Source organism: Bombus vosnesenskii, unplaced genomic scaffold (genome assembly GCF_011952255.1).
Source record: "Bombus vosnesenskii isolate JDL3184/JDL3185 unplaced genomic scaffold, Bvos_JDL3184-5_v1.1 scf7180000013295, whole genome shotgun sequence".
Lineage (NCBI taxonomy): Eukaryota > Metazoa > Arthropoda > Insecta > Hymenoptera > Apidae > Bombus > Bombus vosnesenskii.
The window spans coordinates 8,670,452-8,690,110 of record NW_022882946.1 but is presented as its reverse complement, the minus strand read 5'-3'; the positions used below and the strand labels follow the sequence as shown (position 1 = coordinate 8,690,110).

Genomic DNA, 19,659 nt, shown 5'->3' with positions numbered 1-19,659 from the left:
TTTCCGGTCTGTTTGTTTATTTACATTTTTAGTGTGTTCTCTTACATTTATGGATTACATAAATATATTTTAATACCATTTCTGTGATCAGTGGAATCAATTAATTTCATACGAACAATCATTTAACGAAATAATAAAAAAAAGTTTAAAAAAGACGCCTGCAGGTCGAAGAAACGTCGAATCTCGCGTGGAAGCGGGTTGCATAACGCTAGGAGTCAGAAAGAGAGTAATCGCGTGATTAATTAGCAAAGTTACTTTTATTGCTTAACTATATTCTAAACACGCAAGCGTAGCATACGTACAATGAATAAAAACTGGCAGTGTATGTGAGAAAATTTTCATCCACTCTAAATGCTGGCTTTCCCCGTAACTTGCTTGATTTATATCAAAAGTGATAATGAGTATCTATAGTTTACATTTCATCTAACGAGGAAACATGGGAAAATCTTTCTTCTCATAAGAATATTTTAATGCTACATTTATTTAACGATACGCTTTCTCCTGGTCGCACGATCTCTCGGTGTGTACATTTATTCGTTACCTCATCTTCAATACCATATACGAATGGAATTAAAACATTGTGATCAAAGTGATCACAAAATGTATTTGCTTAGAGATTTTATCACGCTTAAAATATTAAAAAAATACAAAGCTTCTCCGTTATTTCCAGTGAAGACGAATTCGAGGTAGTTGTTTTCTCTATTCTCAACATGTCGCGGCGTAACGTCTATTCACATTTGTCTTCCTGAGATAACAGGAACGACTGCCCCAGTTCCCTTATCCCCAACATATATTTTCATTCACAAATATTCCAATTTTTTAACAAATTCTTGCCCACCACGTATACCTCAAATCTCTTAACAAAACGCGAAGAATCTTCAACAAATCTCGTCGTAACCGTGCTCAGAGCCAGGCACGACGTAATTAGGATCGCAGACGGTGTCCTTGATAGCCTGCTTAACATTAGCCTTGAACACTCTATAGTTAATCTTGCTACTATCGATACTTCCATAAAGGTACATAGCCAACTTATTCGAAATGAGCCAAATATTCTGATCGTATTCATGATCAACCTTGATGTCATTGGGGAAGACCAAGGACAAATTACTAGTCCCTATAACTCCAAGATTTTGTGGAATATATTCCTTCCTGGTGTCCCAACACCAAACAGAGTCTCTGGTCACCATATTGAAGAACATCACTCCGTTTCTATCGATCACGGAACCGGAAGAATGACCGTAGTCTTTGGCTCTAGGTCTACCGATCGGCATAAAAAGTTCCGTATTCTCTTCGGCTGTCTTTTTATCAGCGAGAATAGACGTCGAAACGGCGAATTCCCGAAAACTGGACATAGGATGGAAGAACAAGGTTCTATCGTCGTGGATATCCACTGGACTCAGCGCTATCCCGAAAATTCCATCCGTCCATTGGAATTTTATACCATGGAGTTCGTATTTGGCTGCCAAAGGATCAGGATAGAAGAAGTGATGCTGGATTCTGAAAGAGGAATCCTTGAAGAAGTCGTAGACCAATAATCCATAGCGGAACACGTCCGAAGCGTAAGCTACCGCCAAATCACAATTCTCGTTTCTGATGTCCACCACGATGTTCGAGTACAACGAATCTTCCTTTACTTGGTCACTCGGTATAATGTATTTTCTGAGAAGGGTATCTGTCGTTAGGTCGAAGATGAAGATGGCCGGAGGACAGGCTGATCTGCCTCCTTTCGCGATATCTACTTTGCCCGAGTCTAGGACCCACAAACGGTCGCATTCGTCCACTTGCACTCTAAAGACGGATGTCAGTCCATCGCAGTTACCTGGTAATAAAATAACGTTCGCTAATATTCACGTTAAGAATCATATATTGCGCGACAGCATTGTAAGCAAGATATTTAGCGATACGATATCAAAGCTCTCCCTATAGTAAATGCTTTCTAGTGAGCCATTACACATACAGAATCCGGTCGAATAACATGTAAAAGCGGACACCGCGTGATTCCTTGTGAAAAATAAGAAAAATACGTAGAATAAAATTTGTTCATTCTCGGCTTAGTTTTCGAGAAAATTGAATTTAGAAGCGTAGCAAGTATACATAGGTAATAGCGGACTGGACGGAACTAAATAATCGACAGGAGGTCACTCTACGTGTGAAAACAAGTTAGTCGAAAATGTAGAATAAAATTTCTTCGCAAGACACTTTGTTTCCAAGAAAAATTAATTTGAAAATTTATCATATGCATGTACTATATTTGTGTTATTCGGATCTTGCATGTATTCAAGTACGCTAACCTGGTCGGTGCCATCCCCAGTCTGGATAAGGTCTCAATTTGGGACTTTTCGTCTTGGAAGGTTTTGGCACGGTAGCCAGTGTAACCGGAATACCGTCTTTCCATTTTGGAAGAGTAATGAAAACCTTGTCTCTCCAAATTTCCAATCCTAGCGGTAGGTTGTTCTCCGCGATGAAATCTCCGTCGTAAATAGCCGAATCTCGAGCCTCGACGCTGTCGTAAGTATAGTCAATCGTGGACCACGCGTAAACCTGTCGAATTATTTGGAAATTTTAACCGAAACGTGTTTATTTATTTGCCTGGATTCTTCGTGAAACTTACCAATTCCATAGCAGGTCCAACATAATCGTCTTCGATTTGCCCTCGTCCAGAATCGTAATTAAATCCATGAGATTCCAGTTGATTCACCGAATGTGGATCCGTCCTAAGTAGGTTTCTTTCCGGTAGTCTGGAGCGAAGCCTTTTCTCGAAAGATTTCGAGAAATATTCCCTCGAGTCCGGCGTCGAACCATAAAGATGATTGTTGTATTCTGGAGTCGTGGGCGATCTCTCCAGCGAATTCTCTTCGAGTTTTGGTGAGTCACAGTTTATGTGGCCAGGAAGTTCATCGTGGCTCGATATCAGGGTTTTGTAGTTCCTTAAAGACTAGAGTATTCGATATTTAGTACCAGAATCCGTGGAAATTATACCGTGTAGCAACTATAGTAAGTACTATGTTACATAAATTTGCTCTTAAAGTTACCAATAATTAGGGTGGAAAATTTCAATTATCAACTCGGTGTTATTATCCTGAAATCCATTCGAGAATGAACTTAGATTACTCTCATTCGGAATTACTTTAGTGTCACTTACAAGAGGTAATTGTATGTCATTAAATTACATCAGAGGGAAAGTGTTCGTACCGAGCGAAAGCCCGAAGGCACGCTTCTTTGGCTGATGGTTCCAAGATCGCGTGAAAGCGCGTTGCTTGCAGGCTGGATCGCGATCTCCTGGAGACCGAGCAAGCACATCGACAGCAGCCACGGCATCATGTTCGCCATGCCTGAAAAGAAAGGAGATTCCGATACATGCGAGGGAATTACGACCTTCGTTAGCCGATTTCTCAACCAAGTTCACGTTGACCCGGTTATCGCGATCGAGCGTAACCGTTTTGCCCCGAGCGACGTGAATTTGATAATCGTTATGCAATGGCTATTGGATAATAAACGAACAGGAGGCAGCAGTACGTGGAAAGATCGATGGTATAATTTATTTCTGATGACAGCTGTGAGATCGAGATTTCAATTTTTTACGCTAATCAATACCATTATAACGGAATTTACGAGTCTCTGAATTATTTTTACGACAATACTGGTTTAAAAAAATGGTCTCGAGAAATATAAATCTGAAAGAGAGAAAGAAGACTGAGATCGTCTTAAAGTTTACATTGAACTTTTTCGTTTGAATGCCATAGACATTTATTTGACATTTGGCGAAGCAAAGGTAAGCGAATAAAAGTTCGATCGATGATAAGAAATTCATAACGGTATTTTCAACCAAATTGGATCTACGAAAGTCACCGGAGGATAGAACGCGAGTTACGGCTGCAACGGTGTCCTATACCTGGCGATATCGTGACAAGCTTCCACAGTTATCGCTACTTTCCTATCGATACCTCTCTATGGTATAGTTTCTTGGCCAGGTTTATGACTCTAATAATGTCACTGCAAGCGAGATTCGAATAAAACGATTATTCTCAATGGATAAATTTATAGCCTTGCTTTTAGTTTTTCAGTAAAATATCAAATCTTTAAAAACCTATCTCTCGAAGAAATTGAAATGTTACATTAAAATAGAATTTTACAGGACATTTCATTTTGCCATTTCGTTCTATGTACTTTGTCATTCGTGCTTTACTGTTTCATTTAAACGTTTCATTTAAATACACGATGCGTGTGAGTATAAAACTTGTGAACAAGATATTTACGCCACTGTATTGTATTATCCAGCAACAAGATAAGATAAGCATCTTTTCTCAAGCTGCGTTGATTATAATACAATAATTGCTGTACAAATTTACTACAGCTAGCAGAATATTTAAGAAATGTAAAAAATTAATCGAAGAAATTGAAAAGAATCTCATTGAGTATGATGATCGTTCGTGATAGAGACTTGTGAATGAAAATCGAGCTTGGTATTAAGTACACCAAAATACGCATGTTGGAGTTGCATCACCGGTTGTGAGAGACCGTAGTATATAACATGCAATTAACACGAGTACGTTCGCGTCAGCCAGGAAGACGGCGGATTTAAAAGGAAAGCGAACGCGCTCGTAAATCCAAGATGATTTTGCAGTTTAGCAACTTTCAAGGTGACGAGAGCCGCTTGACTAGACTTTCCCTCAAGAAAATCATGAAAAACGATCCACTGAAAATGGAATAGAAAAACGATTTTTGTCTCTAATGTCAATTTCTTCGACACAAAGGAAAATCACCCAATTTTTCGCTCCACGTAAAATATCACAGTATGTCGTCTCCTCGTTGAATGTGTTTTAACGCAAACAAATTTGGAGCAAAAACAAGTATACAGCATTTGACTGAAGAAAAAAGAGAAAAACAAAAATTAGCTTCGAAATGTCGTCACTTCACACGCAAAAAAGTTATGTTCGTCGCATAATGTCATCCTCTATCGGTCCTTACGAGATATGCACCTGCTCTTGACAGAATTATTCAGAACTTTTTTATCCCAGAATTTGTTCATTTTATTATTCAAAATTATTCCAACTTTACTATTCACCTTTTTGCAATGCGACAAGTTTCATCCAGCATCCAACGACGCGTATCTCATCACCGCGAAAGTGAAGCGCGGGACATAGCCAATAAATTCCAATGATATTTCACGCTTCGCCGCTATAAACCGACGATATGGAATAAGACAAAGGAAGGCTTGCGAAATAATTGAACTCACAGTGTGGGTTCTATCCTTTCGATCAAAGTACCTGCAAGATTCCTCGGAAGTACGAAGAGTGTTCTTCAAGGTGACCCACTGACTCTCGGTCTTCCTTGGCCACGGTAATTAGTCGGAAAGATCGATGTATTATCGACTGATACTCGAGTTGAGCGTAGAAACTGTAAGCAAGAAACTGCAGCTGGACTTTTGCAAGAAGGATCGAGAACAACGCGCGACAGATGACGGTCAAATGAAGATGTTCGCTCGGGATGAGAGCGTGGATGTTACCCGACTGCCATATTCACTATCCGGGTCATAAGTGTGTCTAGGTGTACTACGAAAGGAGAGAATGGCGAATCCCTTCTCTCGAAGAAGATTTTCCCTCTCGTCGGAGGCACCGCGGTATAGGTCATTGGCGGCGAGTTCATGAGAGCTCGTTCCGTGCTCGTGAAACGAAGAAAAAGAGAGCCGCCCACACCCGCAACTATGTCATATCGCGCGAAAATGTTTTAACGATCGGTAACACGAGCTACGCACCATGCGGAACTCGTTAACCCGTTTTAATTGCATTCTTCCTTAACGCTTGCAGATCGAGTCTATCGTTATCGTTGTAAATCGTTTCACACGTAGGAAATTTATCTGATAAATACAACGCGTAAATATAGGAACGTTACAGTTCGTAACAGTTAACGAGAAAACGACAGAAATTTCGTTTGAGAAATACTGATAATTAACGGTCGAAATAAATGGGCTCTATGGCGAAATCGATCGAAGACAATAATTGCGACGATAGGTGACATTTTAGCGTACTTGAGCGTGCACTTAATTGCTCACGTTCTAATACTATAGTGGAAGCTATTACCGACGGTGATTGCAAATAAGTCGATGACTACTTTGATGAATAGTCTAAAGACAATTTCGTTCGATAGCTTCTCCCATGGCGATGTTTTTTACATCGTACTATGTTCTTCGAGGTAGCTGCAATCCGATCGTGTGTTTCTATCGTTGGAAAATTTCAGTCCAAAGCGATTCCAGTCTAAACTAAAATAAGAAACGATAGACAACGGCTACGATTAATGAGTATGTTAACTGGACGAATGATTTAATTAAACGAACGAGATTGTTGTTATTGTTTCTTCGTATCGTAAATCATGTTGGCCAAGTGTTTATCGATTAAGTAACTGTACCTGTACTTTCAGGAACATGAATTCTGGCTCTGCTATAACGTTTCTCGCAATCTAGCTCAGCAACAAACTCGCTACTTGCCCCGATGCTCGATATTCCGAACGAGTTTTGAAGCAATCGTTCGAAGTTACGAAACGGGGGATTCGTTGGGCCGAATGCATCGGAGCATCGTTACGCCAGCATTAATCTCGTGAGAACTCTTTAGTTTCTTCGATCAAAGCAGATACGAATCATGAAGAAGGAGGAGAAGAAGAAGAAGAAGAAGAAGAGGATAAAGAAGAAGAGGGAGCAGAAGAAAGAGGGACAGGAGAGACAGAGATAAATTGAACGTGCGGATGATTGAAATTCCGCGGAGACTGTCAGCCATTCAAGGCAAAAGCATTTCACACTTGTTTAACGATCGCTTGGAAAAAGTATGCGTTTGAGGGACTGCGTTTATATGGATGCGATAGATTCTTCTTGGGTGCTCGCTGCTTCTGTGAATTGATCGATAACTTCAAAATTCTAATGCAAATTTTTAATAGCTCGCCACGCTCGAGTACCTAACGACCGGATAATTCGAGCATGTTCGACATTGTCTCGTAGCAGGTTGGCACACACGTCGCGTCGTTCGATTGTCGAAAGCGAGGAAAATCGCATTGCACAATGAATTGCGATAGTCGTTGCCACGTCGAAGCAGTGAAAAACGACCGAACAATCGCACGTGTATATAGGTTTTCCCGGAAAGTGATTTGTTTTACGAGGCAAAGTTATTTTTACGAGGACACACCGGCCGAACGCCAGCATTGTTCTTACGCGGCGAAACTTTGTTTAATTTTACGACGTTATGGCACGCGGTCTTATTCGACTTATATTTTGAGTATTTTTTTTTTTAATTAAAATGAATTGCAAATTTTCATTGGAATATTCCATATCGACGTTTCGATTTCACACGAATCCACCGTTTTACGTATTCTTGCATATCATACGCGTTATCTACATTTTTACACCTTCCTTATCCGCGGTCTAACGTGTCAGAATATTTTTGTATTCTAAATATTCTCAACCTCATACTATTATTTTCGTCGTTACTGTTACTGCTACGTTTGTTACACCACGTCGCTCGCTGCTATTTTTACAATCATTGGTAATACGTATCACTATTTCTTCGTTCTTCTAAATATAATCTCATACGATGTTTCGCAATTAGAAGAAAGTTCATACTACAAACGCTTCATGCCTTAGTCGCAAACCGACGTTCAAACTTGCCTGTGCCAGATGTGTCACGCACTTTAGGTAACTTTTGACCGAAACAGCCATGGTAGTACTTGGAATTAGGGGTGTCCCAGCTGTAACCGAAAGAATGAGTCGGAGAGACGTAGGCATAGCTGTTGGATTGTTTGATGAGGTTGGTCGACGTCCATGAATTCTTCGACCAACCGCGCGTTCCAACTTCCGATTCGATACTTCTCCCTTTTCTCGTCATGGCATGTCTGCAAAAAAGGGAGACGAGAGATCACCTGTACGTCTCAATTAAATGGCGCAATTAGGTCATCGAGAAAGCGTCGTGGAAAAACGTGGACCGCAATATAATAGGCTGCCATTCAAGGCGCTACATACTATTTCGTAATAGCTGCGACCGCTCGACTACGAGTTTTTCTTGTTTTGCTGTGTAAAACTATTTGTACGATGATAACTTTTTTGAACGAGTCAGTTTCTGTATTAATTTCAGTTGTTGGAATAATAATATCTTTCTAATCCTTCTATAATTTTCTAATACGGCAATGTTTCAATTTAATTTATCGATTGAAAACGTTTTGCTAAGTCGGCGAGTATTCGCTGAAAAATATCTTTGGCAAATGTCAGGCTTTCATCTTGTACCTTCTGGTTGTAGAAGTGCATTAAACTTTTAAGGTTCTTTCTCGGCAGCTGCGAGAGAAATATTCGCTGTTTACTCAGCAATTTCACAATACAACCTGAAAAAAGCGAATTATTTAAACACAAAAAGAAAAGTACACGTTTCCCCACAGCCCACGCTAAAAACCGTTTACTTTAATCTCAAATGCTGTCGCAAGAATCACGCTACTTGCCTACTTAAAAGAAGAATATACGCGAGTTAAAACTTGTTAATGTGAAATTTGTAACAGCTTTGTTATGTGTACATATTATGTAACATGTTATATCGCAATGAATAAACATTGATCTTACGAAGGTACTTTCATCGAATGCATTCGTTACATTTATAACGCGAAATTCGAACCAATGCCGCGTTAATATTTTCGCGTCAACGAATTGACATTTAACACGCTTGCTTAACAAACGTGTGAACAAGCCGGAAGACGAAGTATCAGCACGGAACTCAAGTGCATCAAGAGAAAGATGCATGCTTGCGCATGTAAATTAGACGCAATTAAATATCGATACGCTTTCCCTTTTTACCACACACATCCTGCCTTCAGCATATTGTAAATTTCACTCGTATTCGTTAAAATATTACCGAGAGATGTGTCGAACGAATCGTTCGCGTTTAAAGAATAACAGAAGGAAGCGGAAACGCTCCTTCCTCCAACTTGATGCTATTCAAACACGAATATCTAGCGATTCGTCTCGATCGTATAAAAGTCAAGCTCATGGTCGAACCGACTGAAAAGCCACAGAAACAAATGATCCACATTATCCGAAACGCTACCTATCTCGTTCCAATGACTCGTTCGACAAGTGGCGCGAGACAAATGCCGCGAATTAAGAGTAAACACTGCTTTTCACCGGATAATGTACTTTCGGTTTCGCCAACTATTTCCTGTCTATATCCAGGAATTCTCTCTCTCTCTCAGCGAGCAGGAATATTACGGAATATCGACTATCGAAGAGGAAGAACACGGTTAAACGTATTGCTACAATGGATACATTTCCTGGTGAACTATCGTCCAGACGAATATATCAGAACGAACAAATATATCTGCATACTTTTAGGAAACTACGTTATTTTTCAGATGATTAATTCTCATCGACTTACCTGTTTATGTATCTTCTCTGTATAGTTACAATCGTAGAAACGTGTAGAAAGATCCTCGCTTCCTTTAGAAATTTCTTAATTTTGTTTGATTCGATCGAATGCAGAACATCGTATCATAATAAATTACAAGAACATGCTATTACGGATTTATGAGGACGAAAGTTTCCAAGCTTTTTTATTCTTTTAAATTCACGAGGTACTTGAGAACGGTATGGTAGAAAATATACATCGAGACGTAGGTTTTTCTTCTTTTCAGGTGCCACTTCTTACAATTGTTCGAGTTTCTCAGATGTAATTGGTACACAGAACGATGCACAGAACCGCCCGAGATTATTTAATCGCGCGTACTGACACTCGAGGACCGATGGACAGACTGAAATTGGATCGTACGGTTCGGCCGAACCGAGAAAGCAGAAAGTAATGTTTTTCTACTTCTACAACCGCCGCTTTTCGTGCTCGTTGTTTTCTTTTTATATAAACACAATAATGCATCTAATAAAATTTTTAATCGATAATAACCGCGTTAAACGCAGGTAGTTACTTCAGCGAATAATTACTGTAACGTTTACGTTACGTCATACTTTATTTATATCTGATTATAATTATGGGGGGAACATCGAAATATCTTTGATAATATCAATGAAATTTAATCTAAAACGTGTTGTGTAATATTCTCTGTTCGCTATTACTTTCATTTGTTTTTTGAATTCTAATTGAATTACGAAGTGAATTAGGAGGTAATGTTGAACTGTGCGGGAAAGTTAATATGGATGGATAAGCTTCTGGAATACATACACCTTGAAATTTTATCGAGCCATCGCGAATAGAAATTTCAAGAACTTCGTTCGCGTCCAATCGTTCTGGACGCTACGAATTTAATTAATTATCGAATAATAGAGTGAATGTGAAACTCATGGGTGATCTACCTTACATTACTGGCGTTCATCTTTTCGATAACTCGTTTCTGTAAATTTATTTATCACAAAAACATAAATAATCGTAGATTCGAAAAGCGTATTTTATAAATTTTATAATGTCTGTAGTATCATCGCCTTTTCCTGTTTTCCGATTTACGGATTCGATCTGGTGTGACCTTTGGACGATTCAACTTACCAACTATCGTAACAAATTGACAAACTCTTGGTCGAAGAATCAAGTAAAATACAAAAGAACATACTGATGGAGTCATTAAGAAAACCTGTTTCTTATATAGCCGACTAGAGCCCATGCGAGTCATCGCCATTTATAGTACTTATCGTGTTCCATAATCTATAATTTTTGTTTATCCCCTTTAACAATGTACTGTAATAATTTACATAAGACCAAACTCGGTCTAAGAAACGTCAAAAAGTTACGTCATTTCTGCTATCTTAAGAACGATTGATTTCTTAGGAACCCCTACGGTCAGTTCGGGGAGAATTACTCAACATGCAACAGGTTTTTCAAACAGAAAGGAGAGTTTCTGTTTTATTGCGTAAGTGTTTTAAATTGATCGATTTAATTAAAGAAAAATAAAGCTATGACGATCAAAACGTAGGTATCCAGAAACAAGTGTCGAAAGAACAGGTCATTCTGTTCGAGTGATATCATAATTAGGCTTTAAGGTTCGATTATCTCTAGACAATAAACCTTATCTTCTTTACCCTCCCTTTACTCCTTCTTTGTATTTTCCTTTATTTTTCCTTGCTTACTTCGTTTCTCGGTTCGTAAATGTAAAACGCTGTATTTGCGCTCGCAGTGGAAATAAACTCTTAAAAGCTACACTGAAACTAAGACAATGAAGTCGAAAAATATCATACCAATATTATCACACCAAGTATATTATATATTTCTTTATTTTATCCCCGACCTACGATATAACCGAATTTCGAGTAATATTTATTTCATATCGAGAACAGGATTTTAATAGATTTATCAATAGATCACAGAACGTCGAATAATTGACAGCGAGTGCCCCTTATCAATCTTCCCACATCTCCTTTCAAAATTCGGAAGTTCACGTCATCGTAATCTAAGGTGCCTGCTGCTATTCTTTGATATTTGTTAGTCAATGCCCACAGCTCTTCTTTTCCATGGCAATCCTTCACTTTGAGACCGCTGGTGAATTGGAGAGTCCGTCTATTCCTAGCGACTAGCCCCTACAATTGCAAAATTGCGTTAATTTCTCTAATTTTGCTTCTTAAAAAAATAGGAGAAGATTAAAAATGTCTATACGTGACTACTCACGATATTCTCCCTATTAAGCGAACGAAATTCGTTCCAGCAACCAATCGACGTGTCATTCACGAGTCCGAAGAAAACAGCTCCGCTTCTCGATACCGCTTTAGCGCTCGATTGAGTCCATAGAATATCTTCGGCCCTGAACATCATGGATGAAACATAAACGTTTATGAAATTTTTAACTTGTAAGTTGATAAAATGTTTCGATAATTCTCGGTTCTCTTCCCGTCCATATTGCCCAGCAGTTACGACTCTGACTCTCGTCTTAACGAATAACGCCAAACCAATCAAATATATATATAAATTCTTATGAGTGAATGTATTTCAATCTTCAAACGTTTCATTCGCCAGAACGATAATTCACCAGAGCCATAAAGACGTAAAGATAGAGTACGTTACGTTTTTAGCTCGACAACACACTACATCCTTACGTCGTGGACACGCATTCACGTGTTAACCACAGCGTAACATATCAACGAACGCTATTTATCAATATATATTTACACTCGATACTGCACTTGATCGCCCTGAACCAGCATCAGCTGGTAAGTGTCAGCATGGCCCAAATTGTGAGAAGACATAGGACTGAAATAAAGATTGTTCGTCAAGGGGGATATAGCCATCCCCACGATACCGTCTTGTAATTGAAAGCTTGTCCCCTCGATCGTGTAATTTATATATCTGGGATCGAAGTTGAACGCGTTCGAAGTTAGTCGGCGAAATGAACTGCCGTCGTAAACGATTAAACCATAACCATCTACATCCGCTATGTACACCTGTAGCATCAACAAGTATATTTCACTAATTCCAGTAGAGTTACAGATGTGCGATCAAGATTTCTCTTAACCCTGACAGATAAGACATGGATGAAGACTCACGTAGGTTCTGTCGCAATTGGGTTCAAAAGTTTGAACCGCTGGAGTTACTAATAATCCCTGACCCAACGTCGAGTTTATCGCAATGTTCTCTGGTATTTCAACTTGTTGCAGCAGCTCAGAGGTTGTTAGATCGAAGACAACGAGCTTGGCGGGACACACGCGATTATCACCGATAACACCTGTGTCTAAGACCCACAGTCTGTTGCATCTGTCGATCTGATAGAAATATAATAGTAAATATTATATGATAGCGAATTTATCTTCCATCAAACGAGTTCCTGTCCATTTATCTAAATACAAACTCCTCCTATACGGACGAAGAGTCGCTACTAACGGTGAGAAATTATTATACGGCTTCTAGCCCCGATGTGTTCAGATAAATAGAGTTCTGTTGGAATTATAGAGAAACTTTGAATTACCGAAACTCTGTAAACGCTTATAATGCTAGAACAAGTTTTAGTGCTTGTCCAGTTCCAATTGGGGTACGGTGTCAGAAGAGGGCCACCAGGTCCACGTTTATCAGATATGACGTTCAAAGACGAAGGCACGCCTTCGTCCCTTATCACCGTGACAAATATTAGATCTTTAATGAAAAGTACGAAGAACATTTAATTAACTGTTTTCAGCGAGGAGAAATAATATAGTAACTGATACTTTACTGCGCCATCGATCCACGTCTATGGGATTGACTGTTGTATAATTGTATTCTCCAGAACTAATGGCAGTTTGCCTTCTTTCTTCACTACCGAAATCGAAGTCAATATATTTCCATTCGTAAACCACATGCATCGCATTTTCCAAGTTCCTCGCAAATGGATTATAAGATCTTATCCAGGAAGTTGAGCCTTGACAGATGATACCAAGGAACACAACCAACAACCATGGCGTTAACATGGTTCTGAAGAATAATTTGTCTCGTCAGACAAGATAAAAATCGCAAATGGAATATGCAGATACAGACAATAGCACCTGCGCGAAATTGTTGCAATGGAAATGCAATATGCGTGAAAGGATTCTAACAAGGAAATGCAAAATTATGACCAATGTTCGGGCAATAAATACAAGTGGTAACGGCCTTCTATATATCAGACAGATAAGATAATAAGTATTGTTCTATATTTAAGGCCTATGTTTCCTGCAACTTGGACACTTTTTAAGATATTAAGTGACAGGTAATGATTTAATAATCAATAATTCTTGGTGAGTGAATGGATTAGCTGATGAAATAGGATAACATGTCCTGTACCGTTGATACAGTTTTTCATACGTATTTAGTAAAAATTTGACGCAATTGTCGCAATTCTATTGTAATAAAAAGTTTCAAATTATAGCAAATCTCTCACGACGATCTAAAATCAAGTGTGCCAATTACCCTTTGAAGCATAAACGTAAACGGAGAAGGAAAGATTAAGAATTAGAACTCGTAAAAGCTTTCGGCTTAATCACATGGAAAGAAATACTTTAGATAAAAATAATTATTTGACTACACGTAAATGTTTTCCAATAATAATTTCCTGTAGAAAGATTAGTTAAAAGTAGATAAAAGAATGCAATTTTTTTAACACAATTAGTCATTAGTCACATGTCAGGGTTAATATATTATGGTACAGAAACATAATAGACGATCAAAGTTTGGGAAATTTGTTATAGCTGTTGGAAATGTAATTACGTAAAGTATCTAGGAAAATTCCTTCCCAAATAGTTTATTGGAAAATACGTCTTTAAAATTTCTTACGATATGTGAGTGTTTCATATTCAATTCGAAAGAAACGCTTAGGTTACAGTTTCTGTATGTTACATAATAAAATTCAATAAATCACGAAGTCAAATTGTTAATACTCTTTTCCACTTTCATTTTTATTCTTTTCGTTTCAAATAGGACGTTCTCCATGGTGTACGTATTTATTGGTATTGTGAAACATCCTTTAATTAATGTGTATAATATATATGATATCAGTATCTAGACATATTTATTACTTGTTTATTAATCGTTTGTTGGAAGCACTCGTTACTTTTACCTTATATAAAAATTCCAATTTAGGGGAGTAGGGTAAATACATTCGATGTATAACATCACATACACATTTTTTATTACAATACTAAAACCTGTACAAACATAGAGTGTGTTTCACAATTGCGCGATCAAATAAGTCGATATTAATAAATAACATATCCTAATAAATCTATATTAACAATTAACGCGATTACACAAATTTCTATTACAAATCTAACTCATGGAGTTACCGTTTTTCCAATTTCATATTGTCTATCTTAAAATAGGCTCTCGAAACTCCAGAAACCTTTACAGCACCACGAGCAGCAACAAAAGTTCGTATTTAAACTCAACCTTCCTTCCAAAATCGTGACTTTTCTCCGCTGACTAATACCTTGTGGTTGATAAGGATTTGTATCCTTCTTTACAATTTATCCTGATCTGAATATTTCAAAATCATGCGATTGACATCAGAATCTTTCGTTTCTGATCCACGAGGAATACGCGTCCATGGATCTGATAGCGAAAGGACGCCATGAATGGAAGTGGTTTTGGGCATAATACGATTCCAAACGATCGTTCATAAAAAATGGTCTATTGGCGAAGGTCGAGAACTGCCATGATGGCCAGAAGCTCCGATGATAATAGTTGGAGAACTGCTCGCGGTGCCACGACTCTCATTGCCGATGAAAACGTCCTCTTAGGGTGGAGACATCGCATTTGGTGCCGCGAACTAATTCATCCACGAAACCAGCTTGGATCCTGAAATTGGTTTCGTTCGAGTGTAAAGTACCGCTCATGTATCTCTGGAAAGACACCGACAGGACCCACAGTTCTTGTTTACCCTTCTTCGATGTGATGATCTAAAAGAGAACATCGATCAGTGTTGGAATTCATGTTACGTCATCAGGAAGATTTAGACTTAGTAATGGATTTTGCGAATGGATCTTCCTAGGAAATTTCCTCGACACGTTAAAGAACAATGTTCCATTGACACGACACGTTTCTTGGCGTGTTACTAAATGCTTCTGTAAAGCATTGACGGAATAATTATACGAATTCTACATAAACGCTTCGAACAATGCGAAATAATCTAACGAGGAAAACTACGAAACATGCCGGATGCTTTGTTTATACCTTCAAACCAGAGGGAAACTGCAACGTCTCCGGGTTGCTGACGATTATCTCGTTATTCTTTCCTCCAAACTGAGGATAATGCTTGCTGTTCCAGCATCCAATCGCTAGATCAGACAACAGTCCATAGAAAAGAACTCCGTCATGATTCATAGCCTCGGCTACGGACTGCGAAGACCTCTCATGTTCAAACGGCACGAACGACCTTGCAGCGGCTTCGGGTTTCTCATGGAAAAGTGTGTAATTCCTGGATTCGAACGAACAATCGTTTTTAAAAGTACCTTTTTGTAATTATGTAATTTTATAACAACTTTGTAACTGTCGTGTGTACACGACAGCCACTCGAGACTTGGCAGTTTGGGAGAAAATATTCATCGACGGCCTGGCTGGCTCGATCGAAGTTACACTCGTTCGGCAACCGGAAGATCCAAATTCGAATCTCGCTTCAGCAACCGGATCGATTGAATATATTTTTCCCTGCACGCGTAAGCTCGTTTAAACCGCGTCAAGACAGCGAGAAATGTCGGAACAATCATATATTAACAATCATAAGTTAACTATCATAAATTAACAGTCACAGAGAATTCACCTGATTACAGAGGTAGATACCCAGGATTCCACTCTGCTGGCTAACGAATGGAAATAAAGAATTCTATCGCCGTTGTGAATCGGCCCCAATGCGAGGCCAAGGATTCCGTCCATCAAGTCAAACGTGTCACCTTTGATGTTGAATGTGCCATATGGCGGATAAGGGTAAAACAGGTTGTTGTTGATCTTCCAGGATCTTGAATTACGAAAATCGTAGACGATTAACGCGAATCCTGTCACATCGGCGATATAGGCGAACGTGTCCTTGCAGTTGTTCGTTCTGTCTCGGACGTCAACGGCCACCGTGACGAATAGAGAATCTTCATTTTTGTACTGGTGCTCGGGAAATCTGTACAGCATGATCAGTTTATTGTCACGCAGGGAAAACACGTGCAGCTTCGGCGGACATACTTGTCTGCTCCCTAGCTTTCCGGTGTCGAGAACCCACAGTCGATCGCATTCATCTATCTGAATGGCAAATGATTGAGTATTTTTTAGTGACTGAACTAAATTTCGCAACATCAAGAATTTATAGAATTTTCTTTCTCGGTAAGGAATTTCCTTTTATTCGAGGTCGAGGGTAATAATTTAATAACTTGTTTATCAGAATGCGTCAATGGAAATGGTAAATTCGGCTTAACGATTGCATTAGGAAAACGGAACAACATATTTCAGTTGTGGACTACGTAGAAAAATAGGTTGTTGATAAGTTTATCAGTCGTTGTTTACATACGAAATGCAATGCATGAGTAAACGTAGACATTTTCTTGAGTATTATTCATACTTCGTCGAAGAATGTGCAAATATGTAAGTAACAGTATGAAAGTAACAATACGAAATATTTAAAACAGTAGTCTTCCAAGTTGCAAATGTCTAAATGTCGAAAACGGTGTTTCGTATGATTGGAAACCTCGATCGTACCTGCATTCTGTAAACGCTGATTATCGAAGCGCAGTTTCCTGCGTCGTTGTAACTCCAATTTGGATATGGTGCGATTAGGGTATTTCCATCGAGCGATACCTCATCGGTGACATAACCCAAAGTTAGAGGTACGCCATCCTGAAACCTTGGAATGGCGATGAACACCGTCGATTTGGACTCTTGAAACAATAACAAAATATATCATTCGTAAGATCGTGGAAAATTCTTTGCAAGTAAGATTGATGATTTTAACTGGAAAAATATTTTGAACTAGAAAATATTACGTCTTTTTTATTACCTCCGTTGTAAACATCGACGTCTATGGGTAATGGCGAACCAGGTATAAAATTTCCACTTTTAATAGCCGCCAATCTAGCATGCTCGCTTGGAAATACAAAATCTAACGATTTCCACGAGTAGATGATCTTCAATTTTTCAAGAGCCCGCAAATTGACGATCGTCAAAAGCAGCAGGATCCACGTGCAAAGCTGCCTCATCTCCTGAAAAATAACGAAATCATTGCCGATTAAACGTTGACAGTGATTTATTCGCAAGTAATTCCACGCTATGTTATCGGGAAAATCAATTTTTCGGTTTCATTTCATGAGAGATTCTCTGTAATAGCATATGATTAGAAGCATCAGCGTGATTTACCATTTCTAAGAAAGACTTTATACCTCTCAATTATCCGGCATCTTAATTTCCAATCGATGGTAATTACAATATCGACCTATGTTTATCTTTCTTAAAACACTTGAATAAATAGATGTATCTTGTCATAAAAAAATATGAATACTCAAACAACGCGCTGAGAGAGCCATTTTATGACAACGGAGGTGAAAATATTTAGTCATACGATTGTACTTAAAAAGGAGGCTGTGAATAATGTGAGATTAAAACTTCGATAACATTTATTGCGTTACATAAATACGCGATGTTTATCGCATCTTTGGAACTATCATCGAAAGGCACGTGCAGAAATAAAAGAGATTAGGATTACGCATACGAAAACCTGTCTAATCTATTTTGCATAGTCTTAACAACTTAGAATCGAATCATATTGTCGCTATTTCTTCATAGAGCAGAAAAAACGATTATAGTTGTTAAGAAGCCTACGATAACAGAGTTAAAACTCACCACAAGATTGTAAAAACGTAGCACTAGCTCACTATCAATTCTTAAGGCGATCTGTAGACCGATCCAAAATTTCGTTGTGTCAAATTGTTCAGGAAAATTCTGTTCCTCTTGCTCGTTCTCTCATGAAATTAATCTCTTTTTGGTGTCACCTGATTCTTTCTCCCGCGCAACTTTCACCGTTACGGACAAGACATTAACAAAAGCTGTTAACAGCCCAATGACATCGACTTGGATTCGTGCGACCGAAAGTGTCGAGATTCGATTCTCAACGTTTTTTCAAATCTTTTTCGGGAGAATCGGTGTCAGTGACGTTGACGCACTTTGATTCTGGTATCTTCCAAGTGGTAAAATGCAAAATAACATTAACGCTGTCGACGATGTTTATATCGGCACTTTAATCATACGAGTATCAGCGTAAGATAATGCACAAATTAAAATTCTTCCGAGATCAACAACCATGCAAACGATCACTTAGTTTAATTAATTTTCGTTGGAATTTCAAGAGTTCTCGATGCTTAATGCGAATACTTGAAGCGTAATGGATATTATATAAAACCGTCACGAATATTGTCTAGCTTTGTAGAAGAAACAACGAATCTATCTTACATGCAATCAGTTCATTGATAACAAAACAAGACAGAACGGAACGTAGCACATAGCGTCACCGCGTTCGATCACCGACTGAACAGAGAGATGCTCATGGAGCAACGATTCTGTTGCGAATAAAGTCTCTTCACAATGATCGAGTGAGTTGAGCTCCTTCGAATGTCGTGATCTCTTTGGTCACGGTCACATGCCAGGACCACAGAATCCGAGAATTTCACTTGGCTATATAATTATCAGCCAGTTAAATATATTCGTCTTTGTCTTATATAGCAAAACGTTAGATAGCATTAAAAAAGGTTAACGCGTGGGAAAATCCCAGTATATTTAGAGAGACAATTAATGAGTGTGATAAATTTGAACGGTGACAAGATGTTCCGAGGAAATTAATCTAAGATTTTACGTAAATATGATTGATTCTTCCTTTTTCTTAGATCGTCATCTTAGAGAAAAGTCGAGATCGTTAGTTGCACGTAAATTTTTCGACACACTGAATTAGGTTTTTGTCGACCAGCCGACTACCGACACTGTAAATTAGTTGCGAAATAGGAATTGCGTATTCTCTGTTTTTAGAGAGAAATTCTTGCGTGATTGCTACATTCTTTTAAAACTGAGCTTCATGCAAATGAATGAGTAGAAAATGAATTAATCGAGATCGATCGTTTGATTTTTGAACAATTAAACGACAATTATATATTTTCTTACACCGAAATTAACAAATTCTACAGGAAATGGAATTGAAGACTTTCGTTTCTCAGGGTCTTCTACATTTTTCCAATACATCACG

General features: G+C 38.5%; 2 protein-coding genes across 4 annotated transcripts; both read right to left on the bottom strand.

The window, feature by feature from the left end:
• Positions 1 to 238: 238 nt before the first annotated feature.
• LOC117233172 (protein yellow-like) lies at positions 239 to 11,058 on the bottom strand. Of its 3 annotated transcripts, XM_033493209.1 has the most exons (7): positions 10,512 to 11,058; positions 9,399 to 9,864; positions 7,652 to 7,875; positions 3,193 to 3,332; positions 2,612 to 2,935; positions 2,292 to 2,541; positions 462 to 1,819 (listed from the first exon to the last, which is right to left on the bottom strand). In XM_033493209.1, exons 3-7 carry the CDS (start codon positions 7,866 to 7,868, stop codon positions 879 to 881), a joined length of 1,872 nt encoding a protein of 623 aa, XP_033349100.1. In that variant the 5' UTR covers positions 7,869 to 7,875; positions 9,399 to 9,864; positions 10,512 to 11,058; the 3' UTR covers positions 462 to 878. The 3 variants fall into 3 exon arrangements, with proteins under 3 accessions (XP_033349102.1, XP_033349100.1, XP_033349101.1); XM_033493210.1 differs by lacking the exon at positions 9,399 to 9,864; XM_033493211.1 differs by lacking the exons at positions 7,652 to 7,875; positions 9,399 to 9,864; positions 10,512 to 11,058 and adding an exon at positions 5,268 to 5,396 and having other exon boundaries at positions 239 to 1,819.
• A 144-nt stretch (positions 11,059 to 11,202) lies between these two features.
• LOC117233259 lies at positions 11,203 to 17,632 on the bottom strand. The gene is made up of 11 exons (XM_033493385.1): positions 17,431 to 17,632; positions 17,133 to 17,311; positions 16,213 to 16,679; positions 15,627 to 15,870; positions 15,170 to 15,352; positions 13,156 to 13,414; positions 12,916 to 13,079; positions 12,497 to 12,712; positions 12,123 to 12,394; positions 11,625 to 11,757; positions 11,203 to 11,536 (listed from the first exon to the last, which is right to left on the bottom strand). Exons 1-11 carry the CDS (start codon positions 17,627 to 17,629, stop codon positions 11,321 to 11,323), a joined length of 2,532 nt encoding a protein of 843 aa, XP_033349276.1. The 5' UTR covers positions 17,630 to 17,632; the 3' UTR covers positions 11,203 to 11,320.
• Between the last annotated feature and the right edge of the window lie 2,027 nt (positions 17,633 to 19,659).